The sequence below is a fragment of the Dermacentor andersoni genome, chromosome 3 (genome assembly GCF_023375885.2).
Source record: "Dermacentor andersoni chromosome 3, qqDerAnde1_hic_scaffold, whole genome shotgun sequence".
NCBI lineage: Eukaryota > Metazoa > Arthropoda > Arachnida > Ixodida > Ixodidae > Dermacentor > Dermacentor andersoni.
Genome location: NC_092816.1, coordinates 140,370,331 through 140,382,496, shown reverse-complemented (window position 1 = coordinate 140,382,496; position 12,166 = coordinate 140,370,331). Strand labels below are relative to the sequence as shown.

The 12,166-nt window shown below is 47.4% G+C and overlaps 2 protein-coding genes across 3 annotated transcripts in view; both read left to right on the top strand.

Moving 5' to 3' along the window:
- LOC126525144 (uncharacterized) overlaps window positions 1–3,814 on the top strand; it is a 76,302-nt gene extending 72,488 nt beyond the window's left edge. For both annotated transcript variants that reach the window (XM_050173197.3, XM_055067562.2), the window contains exon 11: window positions 3,500–3,814. In XM_050173197.3, coding sequence (XP_050029154.2) covers window positions 3,500–3,652 — 153 coding nt within the window. In that variant the 3' untranslated portion in view covers window positions 3,653–3,814. The remainder of the gene's footprint in view (window positions 1–3,499) is intronic.
- A 4,640-nt stretch (window positions 3,815–8,454) lies between these two features.
- Window positions 8,455–11,495, top strand: LOC126525012 (uncharacterized). The gene is made up of 2 exons (XM_050173072.2): window positions 8,455–8,621; window positions 10,853–11,495. Exons 1-2 carry the CDS (start codon window positions 8,455–8,457, stop codon window positions 11,493–11,495), a joined length of 810 nt encoding a protein of 269 aa, XP_050029029.2.
- The last annotated feature ends 671 nt before the right edge of the window (window positions 11,496–12,166 follow it).

Sequence of the window (12,166 nt, the reverse complement as noted above, 5' to 3'; positions counted from 1 at the left end):
AGTAAGTATCGAATATCGAATAGACAAACGCAGATGCACGTATATACAACAGGAATATTTGTTTCAGTATAATTAGGCACACGCTTGAATAGACAGTCAGCTATCACACACAATTAAGATAGTTTTAAGCACAAGATCACAACACTCATGAAAAGAACTACACGAATAGCCACTTGACACCTTTAAGCCTGGTGGCAAACAAGCTTTCCAAGAATGACAGGCATCTGAAATTGACCAACTTTTCAAGAACGCATAATAAATAGTTGTTGAAATAATATTAGAAGTTATGGAGAAGGAAAATAAAATGCTAAGGAGGGTTGAAAAAATATTAGAAGTTATGGAAAAGGAAAATAAAATGCTAAGGAAATGTTTCTGTGCCCTAGACAGAATACAGAGCCTTTTACAAGAAAAAACATCACTGGTTGTAACGTAAGAGATAAAACTCCTACATGACTAGGCTGCAAGAAAGACTAATTTCGTAGGCCATAAGAACAATATAGCTGATTGTCATTTATTGGGCGAAAAGAAGGGGAACCGAGGGGCCCAGTTTTGGAAGAACGCTCAAATGTATCTTTTAGTCAAAACCACATGAAAATAACAGATGATGAAGAAACGGAAAGCATAGGATAAATTATTTGTAGTTTCTAATTGAAGTGCAAAAATGAGAAGCTTATGGGAAATGGAGGGAAACTCAACTTGGCTGACGGTGAGAGTCGAATCCACAACCTCTGCCTTATGCACACGTTGCACTTCAAATTGTGCTACGGTGACGACGTCAGTCCCCACGTCCATGTAGTCGTAGGTATTTATGTATGTATACAAGATCTAACCCGAGTATTAACCAGCGCAAAACTTCCACCGTAAAACAAAACAAAATTAAATTCTAGGGTTTTACGGGCTAAAACAACGATCTGATTATGAGGCATGCCATATTGTCCGGAAATTTGGACCACCTGGGGTTCTTTAACGCACACCTAAATCTAAGTACATGGGTGTTTTCGCATTTCGCTCCCCATCGAAATGCTGCCACCATGGCCGGGATTCAATCCCGCGACCTCATGCTTAGCAGCCCAACACCATATCCTTAGACTAAGCAACCACGGTGGGTCTCGCAAAGCCGAAAACAAAGCTTGTATTACTGATCTGCTTTCTGCATTGTGTCACAAATCTTGTTGCTGTATTACTTCTGGTAATCATAATTGGTGATACTTTGTTCAGCAGGTGGAGAACAGTAACCCGATTTGAACAGTCAGTTGTTGCAAAATATTTGATTAGTTTTGATATTCAAAAATACGAAATAGTTAATTTTCGAATACGAATAAAATACTGCATGCCAATTATTCAAATCCGAAACTTCGATATTCGCTTATATTATAGTACATATACATTACTAAAGCTAAAGCCGTCTATACTCTGTTGGTAAATTCACTGATTTGCTTCAGCTGCACGAACATTAGACCAACATGACACATCTAGGTAAATTATTTACTTCACGCTCGCTTATGTTAGAGTGTTTCAAAATACCTACATTCTTCAAATATACTTCACAGTTATAGCAAGAGTTTTACTGACTTTTTTGTCTAACTTCAGTGACACGCTTCCTAAGATGTTGGCAACACTATACTGTAATAGTTCATGATGTACGATTGAAAACTAGATCTGTTAATGACAAAAATAACTTTCGCTGACACATTTTTCAGCCTTGTTTATTGAAATGGCAATCAGGTAATCCACAAGCGAGGCAAACTTTCCACTATACGTGCCACCTGGGCCTGCTCTGAGTATGCATTCTCCGCCCAGTCGTAAACATGAATTTCCATATAACCTCCAATGAATATTTTCGAACAAGTCAACATGTCATTGACACATTAAATAAAAGAATGTGTCATCGTTTATTGGTCTGTGGCCACTAAAGCGGCATCTACCTTCCCTCCCTCCCGCCCCAAAGGAGCCAGGTGGGAGAGAGGTTACAGCGCACACAAAGATATGAGCCGCCTGCAGATTCCTTTCGACATACGGTGCGTGCGACCACGTGTAGCCGTGCAAAGTACGCACTTGTTGGCGGAGTCAAAGCTGCCCCCTCCCTCCCGTGCTGCCTCCCCGCTTTCCTCTATATATGGCGCGCAAGATTGAGCCGCGATCCCGCGACTGCCGAAAAATGCTTCGGGCAGCCAGGCTCAGGCTTTCGGGTCAGCCCGGGCCGGTGCAGTGCTCTACTTATCGCCCCTGGACTTTATACAGAACATCAGGGCGATGGCAATGGCAAAAATGCGTCTGGAGATTGTCCGTATAATTGCTACCACAATGAAATGAAGCCACATTTATTTATGACAACGGAACAGAAGACAAAGGAGAAGAATGTGCAACGAAGATAGCTGTCAAGTAATATAGAAAGGAAACATAGTCTCTTGATTGTTATGTAGCAGGGAAAAACGATAAATTTGGGACATTTGACGATCCCAACAAATCAACAGAGTCAAATCAACAGTCAACAAGTCAGGATTTGGGGCATTTATTCAGAAGTTGGAGCTGTTCTGCTAAACGTGGGATGGTTGGCAACCCTACGTACAAGAGGGAACCACTCAAACTTTGCAGGACCAATAGTTGGTATTAGTGACAGCACAGTATCAAAGCAGAAATCGCTGCTTCAAAAGTTCTTTTTCAGCAGATATGTATGGAGATAGCTATTTCTGCATCAAAACAAACAGTTGTTACTCTTATTCTTTAAGAATTGGGAATAAATGAGAAAACATCTGGCTGGAGCTCAGATGGAATGACCCTTATGCTGTGGCTTTTTTGGAAGCTCTACAACTTGTCATTTTTGTTTATGCCTCTGTGTGTACATGTGTGTGAGAAGGCATATGTGCAATGCGCTTACATGCATAAAATTAATCATCTTGGCCATGTTTCTGGCTAACTCCTTATACCATATAATGTTTTCACCTGTGAACTAGGTGCTCTTTTCTTCTGCCATCACCTTTGAACACAGTTGTGGGGTCTACCCAGGCCCATATTCCTGGTAGTGAGAGCTCAAAGCAATGAATCACTTATAATCACCATCCTGCCCTTTGTATAGGCAAGTTGCGTGCATCTAGACAAAAGGGAGTACTGTATTGTATAGCGTAGGAATGTGCAGAGTTGAGTACAGCAGGAGCTTAGGCTGAAAGAGCATATGATTGCACTGGCTGACCACGTCATTTTATTCATCCAGTGCATTTCACAGAAAATCTCAAATGTAAGCACAAATATGCCCACAAGCTCATACACCGATGCAGCTTTGTCTGACTGGCAATCTCTTATACCTATGGCAATGCTGGCAGCAGACTGCATCTCCGTGACATCCTACATCGCAATTTGGCTATATTAACCTAGAGCAAAAGCAAGCTATCTCACGAAACCTGTTCTTACCTAATGTCTGTTAAGGGAGACACATTCATTTCTACTGTATGTAAATGCAAACCAGTTCTCTATGCTTATTGCACATTTCATATTGTTACAGGTCCTCCTGCTGCTTCAAGGCATTTGCATGGCTCTACCAGCCTTTAGACACTGTCTCGCAAGAAATGCAGCAATTCTTGCACAGCTGCAGCAAATGACTCCCGAACACAGTCATGAGTGTCAGAAGCTTCAGGCAATACTCACCCATCCCTAGTATGTTTCTAGTATGCTTTTACTACTGGTGATAATGATCGAGTGCAGGCAGAGTGTGTCACAATCCACAAGATGTGCCCCTGCAACTTTAGTGCTTTGCTCCCTTTCTTGTACATACATCAACACACTCTTTTTGTACAATAAAATACTACATGTAGTTCAAGTTCAGGGAAGTTGTTCACACTAGTGGAAATCAGTCCCACACCGCAGAATTTACCGACAAGGTACCCAATTGTTGCTAGTTCTTGCTGCGCATTAGCAGTTAGCAGCATTTTTGTATATTCTTATTTCTTGTTTGCATGGTACTGTTACTCGATGAAGTCACCTGTGGAGACTGAAAATCACCAAATGGTTGTAATAGGATGTTTTAAAATACTGCAAAAGGTTGGTTGCTTCTTGCAATTGCACTGGCTCGGACACAATGTCACAGTCACTCGCGCCCCGCATGTGGTACATAATATATACTGGCAAAGCTGTGCTGAAACAGTGCTGCAAAGGTCTCTGTCCCATATGGCTGCAGGTCCTTGGTACTAACTGTATCACATGATGATGTTCAACGGACAAAGCAGCTGTTCGTGGGCGTCAAAAGAATTTTGCCTCCATGTCAAACCTGTCGAGTGCAGCTTTGTTTCACTAGTACAGTTAAACCTCGATATAACGAACTAGGTAAAATAGGCAACTTGCTTCATTATATCGAAATTTCGTTGTATTGAAATTTGATCTTTCATGTAAATAAGTACAGTCACCAATCGGTTTTACTTACATGAAAAGGGCCCGCAGAATTTTCGGAATTATCGGGCAATCGAAGAAAGCAAGTTTGAATGAGAAAACGATTTTGATGAATTTGGGAGTATATACAATTGTTACGGCGACAAGTGGTTCGGTTTCATGCCACGTCGACGATACCTTAACATCGACGGTACGAATTTAGCAAAGTCAGTCACGCGGTTGATAGCAACGCTCGCACTTGAGTGATGCTATCATGAAAAGCGCCGGCAGTGGTGAGCAAATGCTTCATCTGCCTCTTGCTCCAATGGGTCATCGAAACTCAAGATTACGCAACCTTCAATACTAAACGAGCGGGAGGACAGCTTACGTGATGCCACGCTGTCTCGGCATGCCCGCACTTTGCACACGAGGCAAACTACCTCTAAAAGCAGAGTGCGCGGCTGCGTATGCGCTCAGCCATGCTTACAGCCATGCACAGCCACGGCTGAGACTCGCGCCAACTTACCCCCTACTCCGCCCCCTCTCGCGCGCTTCATCGCGTTACCGCGAGCTCGCTCCCCACCCTTCTTCCTCTTTACTCGCGTGGGAAAGTGGCACCTGTGAAGGCACCATCTTTCTTGTCTCACCCTCGCACACTCACTGGCACCTAAGGGATAAAGTGCACGGGGCGCGATAGGATCTTATCACACTTGGACTTATACGGAACATGATGCGGCACCACATTGGCGGTCGCTCTTGTCGCACAGCGCGCATTTGAGAGGCTCGTTTGCAAGCAGCCGCTTGTAATTCAATCATTTGACCATCTGCGTCCACGGAAGTTTCCATTTATTGTTTCGGCAATCCTTTGCAGCAGAAGCGAACTTTAGTTATGTTGAAATCACATACAAACACTTTTCATTATATTTAAGTTCTAAATACATGGTGTTCTATGGACGAGAGGTTATGAAAAGTTAAATGCTTCGTGATATCGAGAATTTCGTTATATTGAAGTTCGTTATGTTGAGGCTTAACTGTATACACTTTGCAAGCTCTTGTGCTGTTGAAGTGCACATCCAGCTTTACTACGGCTTTTTATAGCATCGCTGCTTTGAATGAAATGCTGCTTATAACATAGTAACTTCCCTTTTCCATTGACTTCGTTATAATGAGGGTTTACTATACTGAGGAAACCAGCACTGAAACCTTTCCAGTTGACAGCAGCAACGCAGCATAGAAGGGGGTGGGGAAGCAAGACAAGTTTTATTAGAGCGTGTTGTGCTTTCACAACGCCTCACGTTTCAGCAAATTGCAGACAACGAGCCTTTTCCATGGACGCAAAGCACACTTGCACGAAGCCCCTCAGGGGGAGGCACGTGTCCGCTTCTTGTAGAGAAAGAATCTGTTAAAAGTTGGAAAGTGAACCAACCTCCACTTAAAGTCGATGAAAGAGTCTTCCTAAGCGAGTTAGGTCTGAGATAGGGGCGGAGTCACTGCAAGCCGCACTTCATCGCATCACTACTTGCATGAGGGGAGTAGGAGGAGCATCTGACTCAATATGTTTTTTTACTGCGCTTTCTTCGGGATCGGCCCTCGTTTTGACTTGTGATGACGTTATAAATCATTTTAAATAATTTCCACGATTTCAATGTCAAAACTACGATCCGATTATAAGGCACGTTGTTATGGGGGAAAAGCGTCCGTGGCTTAATGGTTACAGTATCAGGCTTCTGTGCTAGATGTCCGCTGTTCAAATCCGGCTGTTGAACAATTTTATTCATTGATCTACCTTAAAAAATCGCAATTTCACTATAAGGGCAAAACACTGAGTGTGATAGCAACATGTCAGAATAATACACGAAGTAAGGCTTGTAGCTTTAGTGGCAGTATGAATTGCAGTAAAAATGTGTGACGTGACGTGTGCAGACGCACATGAACAGAAAGAACTCAATGGCCGCAAGCAGCATCGGCTAAGACTACAGATTCTTGTCGGCGTTGTTTTCTTGCAACGGCCGCGCGTTCATATTCTACACACCAAGCACCAAGCATCATTCAGGTAGAATTCGCTGCACGGCGCATCACAGTAGATTCCACGAAATACCATTATGTGGTGAGCAGTCTGCCCCCATAAACCGCTAGCGAAATTCGAGACCTGTTGCTTTCCCCACCAGCAAGCAACGTTTACCAGGCGTTTGAAGGCAACACTCATTCGCAGGATCACGACCCCCGAAAGCCAACGGCTACAACAGCTTCTCCATGAAGCCAACCTCGGCGACAGAACGCCAAGCCAGTTGCTGCGTCATATGCAGCAATTATTGGGCAGCAAAGTGGGTGGTCTGGACAGCCTGCTGCTCCAAGAAGTATTTCTACGAAAAATCCCCCCGAACGACAGAATGGTCATGACTGCCCCAAATGAGAACGGTCTATCCAAGCTGGCCGAGTTAGCCGACAAGCTCATGGCGGTAGCTCCCACATTTGTCGCGGCCGTCACGAGCGAACCGTCTCCACATGAGCAGCTTCATTAAAACTTCTTTCTGGGCGAGTTGGTGCATACTTGACATGAAAACTGTTTACAGCGCAAACACATGCAACCACAAAGTATAAGGGACAGGACACAAGCGCTGACTGTCAACTAACTTTTATTAACGGAAGACGGGTGCCTTATATAAGGGGAAAGGCAGAAGTGAAGGGGGAAGGGAGTGATACAATCGGGGAAAATGACGATGCGCATCGATGAACGAACGTGCCAGCATTCAACGCATTCAGACGCGAAGAAACAAGAAAACGAAAAAAAACGAAAAAAGTATACAAACACTAACAAAAGGCGAGGGATACTAAGATACAATGAAATCAGTAAGCAGCCGCTTCCAAAAAATTAAGCTCTGCCGCAAAAAGCGATACAGAAGGGGTGCTTACGCACTTGCTGCCATATTTGTGTATGTAGAACGCTTCCAAACTGACGCGCGCCGTCGCGTCGGCACTTTTGCCGAGAATCTTTGTCTCTCCCAAACGAGCCTCGCATCCTGTGCATCCAATTACATGCGCGACCAAATGTGCGTACTTGTCCTTTAAGTTGCTTAAATTTCGGGCATGTTCCCCCAAGCGTTCATTAATGCAGCGGCCGGTTTGGCCGACGTAAGCCTTTCCACACTTCAAGGGAATGGCGTAGACCACTCCTGTGGCACACTTGATGAACGGCTTCTCATGTTTTAGCTGGCAACCTCTTTTTTTAGAGTTGCAGATGCGTGGGCACAACTGTGCCAGCTTGTTGGGTGCCGAAAAAAAAAACGTCGGCCAAACCGGCCGCTGCATTAATGAACGCTTGGGGGAACATGCCCGAAATTTAAGCAACTTAAAGGACAAGTACGCACTTTTGGTCGCGCATGTAATTGGATGCACAGGATGCGAGGCTCGTTTGGGAGAGACAAAGATTCTCGGCAAAAGTGCCGACGCGACGGCGCGCGTCAGTTTGGAAGCGTTCTACATACACAAATATGGCAGCAAGTGCGTAAGCACCCCTTCTGTATCGCTTTTTGCGGCAGAGCTTAATTTTTTGGAAGCGGCTGCTTACTGATTTCATTGTATCTTAGTATCCCTCGCCTTTTGTTAGTGTTTGTATACTTTTTTCGTTTTTTTTTCGTTTTCTTGTTTCTTCGCGTCTGAATGCGTTGAATGCTGGCACGTTCGTTCATCGATGCGCATCGTCATTTTCCCCGATTGTATCACTCCCTTCCCCCTTCACTTCTGCCTTTCCCCTTATATAAGGCACCCGTCTTCCGTTAATAAAAGTTAGTTGACAGTCAGCACTTGTGTCCTGTCCCTTATACTTTGTGGTTGCATGTGTTTGCGCTGTAAACAGTTTTCATGAGCAGCTTCAAGAGATGAAGAACGAGATCTCGCGTCTCGTGGATTCCGTAGCCGCCCTCCATATACCTCGTCACGGTCAACTAGTCAGAGTGCTCCGCAGTCGCCTATGAAACGCCAAAAACTATGTTGGTACCATCGCAAGTTCGGCAATGCTGCACGCAAATGCGTGCCACCCTGCGAGCTCTCGGGAAACGCCCCGGGCAGGCGCTGAGGACGACCAGCGTTTCTGCCATGCAAGAACGTCGCTCATCATTCTTTTTCCTCACCGACCGCAACAGCGATTTCCGCTTCCTCGTCGACACAGGCGCCGAAGTGAGCGTACTTCCAGCTTCGCCCGCGGACCGCAAGCGCCAGAACACATCGCCTTTGGAACCAGTCGACAACACAGCCATCGCCACGTATGGAAACCGCTCCCTAACCGTCAGTCTGGGCCTGCAGACAACGCTACGATGGATTTTCATTGTAACCGACGTGAAATTCGCCATTCTCGGGGCGGATTTTCTGCGTCGACGTGCATAACCGGAGGTTACAGTACCTTGTGTCACAAAGCGCTGTAAAAGGCAAGCCTTCAAGACATACGCCGCTCAGTCCTACGCTGATCAAGCCAGCAGGCCCTTTTCGTTTCACTTCCATACTGAGCGAATTTTCTGACCTGACACACCAGCGCTAAGTGGGATCCCCAGTAAAACACGTGTTTCACCACATCACTACTACTGCACCACCGGTTCACGCTCGACCACGTCGATTGTCGCCTGAGAAACTGGTGGTGGCACGACAGGACTTCGACCATATGTTGGAGTTGGGTATCATCAAACCTTCTTCCAGTCCTTGGGCATCTCCCCTTCACATGGTTCCTAAGCGATCATCGGGCGACTGGCGTCCTTGCGAGGACTATCGAGCGCTGAACAACGTGTCACAACGCCCGACAGGTACCCCGTGTCACATTAACGACATACTCGCAGGTCTGCATGGGGCCAAACTTTTTTTCAAAATATGATCTCGTGCGGACATACCACCAGATACCTGTGTCACCGGAAGACGTCCCCAAGACTGCTATCACTACACCCTTTGGTCTATTCGAATTCCTGCGCATGCCATTCGGCCTTCGCAACGCGGGTCAAACGTTCCGAAGGTGTTCTACGGAGCCTCGATTTTTGTCACGCCTACTGGACGACTTGCATGCTTATCGCGAGTACCACCCCAGAAGAACATGAAGAGCACCTGCGAATTGTTTTTCGGTGCCTCTCTGAGCACGGCGTTATCGTCAACGCGGCCAAGAGTGAACGGCGTGCCTGAGTTATGTCTGGGCCACATCATTTCGAGCTCGGGAGTACGGCCGCACTCATCTAAAGTGCAGGCCATACAAGATTTTTCACTGTCAACCACGAAGCGCCAACTACGTGAATTTCTCGGATTGCTAAACTTCTACCGCCGCTTTATGCCTAAATGCGCCCATATCACACAACCGCTTCACGGACTGCTCGAGGCAACGCAAGGATCTTCGAATGACCTGCCTTGGTACGAAGAAGCGAAAAGGGCTTTCAACCAAAGCAAGCAGGCCTTGGCAAATGCGGCTCTCCTGACATACCCACGGCCAGGAGTTCCCCAGTGTTTAATGGTCGATGCCTCAGACATAGCCATCGGCGCCGTGTTGCAACAGCTCAGCGACTGCATTCTTCTCGGGGAAGCCGACACCTACTGAGCGCCGCTACAGCACCTTCGGGCGTGAACTGCTGACCGTCTACTCGAGTATACGCAACTTCCGGCATTTCTTGGAAGGCGTCGAGCTCTTCATTTTAACCGATCTTAAGCCGCTGACCTATGCTCTCCGCCCTATGCCTTCGGTCGGTGGCACGCACACGGCCCGTGAACTTCGGCAACTGGCATACATCTCCGAGTTAGTGACAGATATCCGCCACGTAAAAGGGAGCGACAACGTCGTTGCCGACGCCCTGTCGCGGAGCGCTATAGACGTCGTCAACGCCCCAGAAGGAGTTAACTTCGACGCGCTGGCGGCAGCGCAAAGAAGACTGAGAGCTAAAAAGCCTCCTAACAACAAAAACGTCCCTCAAGTTACACTGGATGCAGATTCCGGCATCAGGCGATCAGATTTTCTGCGACACTTGCACGGGCAACCCACGCCCCTTCGTGCCTGCCAATCTACGTCGCCGCATTTTCCTTTCTGTTTACAAGCTATCGCATCCTGGAATCAAAGCTACGCAAAAGTTGCTCACAGCAAGGTTCATCTGGCCAGGTATCAGCCGATGCGTGCGTTGCTGGGCAAGAGGATGCATACCGTGTCAGCGTGCCAAAATTCATCGACATACTGTGACCCCGTTGGCAAGGTTCGCGCCTCCAGGAGCGCGTTTCGACCTCGTACACCTCGACATTGTCGGACCTCTGCCGCCTTGCCAAGCGCATGCCTATTCACTGACGTGCATTGACAGATTCACGCGCTGGGCGGAGGCCATACCTATAGTGGATATCACTGCTGACAAGGTTGCCCGCGCCTTCTGGCACCACAGGGTTGCTTCAGTGCACCATCTATAATAACAACGGACCGGGAAAGGCAGTTCGAATCATCACTTTTCGCCAGCATTACACGTTTCATTGGTGCTTCTCGCATCAGAACAACCGCCTACCACCCGATTAGCAACGGCATGGTGGAGCGTTTCAACCGCCAGCTCAAGTCTGCGCTCGTCACAACAGAAAAGCTCAGCTGGGTGGAGGCACTACCACTCATCCTCTTGGGAATCCGGACAGCTGTCAAGACAGACATCGGCTGTAGCGCGGCCGAACTTGTCTACGGAACGACATTACGCCTTCCAGGAGAATTCTTGACGGGCAGCCCACAAGACGGTTGTACAGCCACCGCAGCCTACGCCCTTAGGCTACGAGACATAATGGCAAACCTTCGCACTACGCCACCGCGACGGGCAGCGCCACGCGCGGTGTGCGTACCATCAGAACTCGCTTCGTACACTCACGTGTTTGTGAGCCAAGACGCAATTCATCGGCCACTCCAACCACCACTCCGAGTGCTGCGTCGAGGTGAGAAGCAGTTCACTATCCACGTGCGCGGTCGTCATGAAGTGGTATCACTTGATCGGCTGAAGCCAGCGCACATTGAAGAAGCAGACACCGTTTCACATGCACCGTCATCTCTGACACCACTCTCCAAGGCTCTACTCGTCCAAACACACCAAGTCACAAGGACACGCAGTGGACGAGTGTCTAGGGTGCCCGGTCGTATGGACTTCTTAACAATTTAAATCGTCCTATGAACGTTCGCTAACTCACTGGGAGGGGAAGTGATGCGGCGGCCTTACGCTCGCCATGCAGCAGCCAGACATCTTTTCCGCTTTCTGACTCGGTAAAATCTTATCGCGGTGTGCGCAGGAAAGGGAAGTTGTGCGAGTGTGCTCAGCCGAGCCGTAGAGGCTGGGCAAAACACAAAAACACAGTCAGTTGTTGCTTGCTCTTCAGATAGTAGACAGTTTTAGTTACACGTACGTAGAGGCTTTGCGTACGTAGAGCTTCTACGTGTCAGCAGTGCGCATGCGTAGAACGTAGCGGCCGCGCGCAGGTCTCACGGACGTACGTGAGATTCATTTCTTTGCGTGCGTTTCTTGCGCACGTAGACAGCTTCGCGTGGGAGTTCCGCGAGATCACGAACAAGCGATAGCGGGCCGCGCGCGCGCAGACGGCTTGCATCGAAACACGGCGACAGGATTGAATAAATCAGCGTTGCCATCTGGTGAAATTGGCCACCAGATTTCGGAAATCTGGTGAAAATGTAGAGTTCCTGGTGGCCAGGCCAACAAACTACTACAGCAGACAAAATCTGGGGATATCTGGGGAAAACCACTCTACCGAAATTACCGTCTACCCACGCTGCTCATCCAAACATTTAACACTAGGTAGCGCCTGCGGCCGCCGCGAT

Excerpts from the sequence above, each read along its gene's own strand:
- LOC126525012 (XM_050173072.2), top strand. The coding sequence starts at position 8,455 with ATGCAAGAACGTCGCTCATCATTCTTTTTCCTCACCGACCGCAACAGC. Across the intron at positions 8,622-10,852 it reads GACAACACAGCCATCGCCAC|AACAACCGCCTACCACCCGA; the intron begins GTATGGAAACCG and ends TTCTCGCATCAG.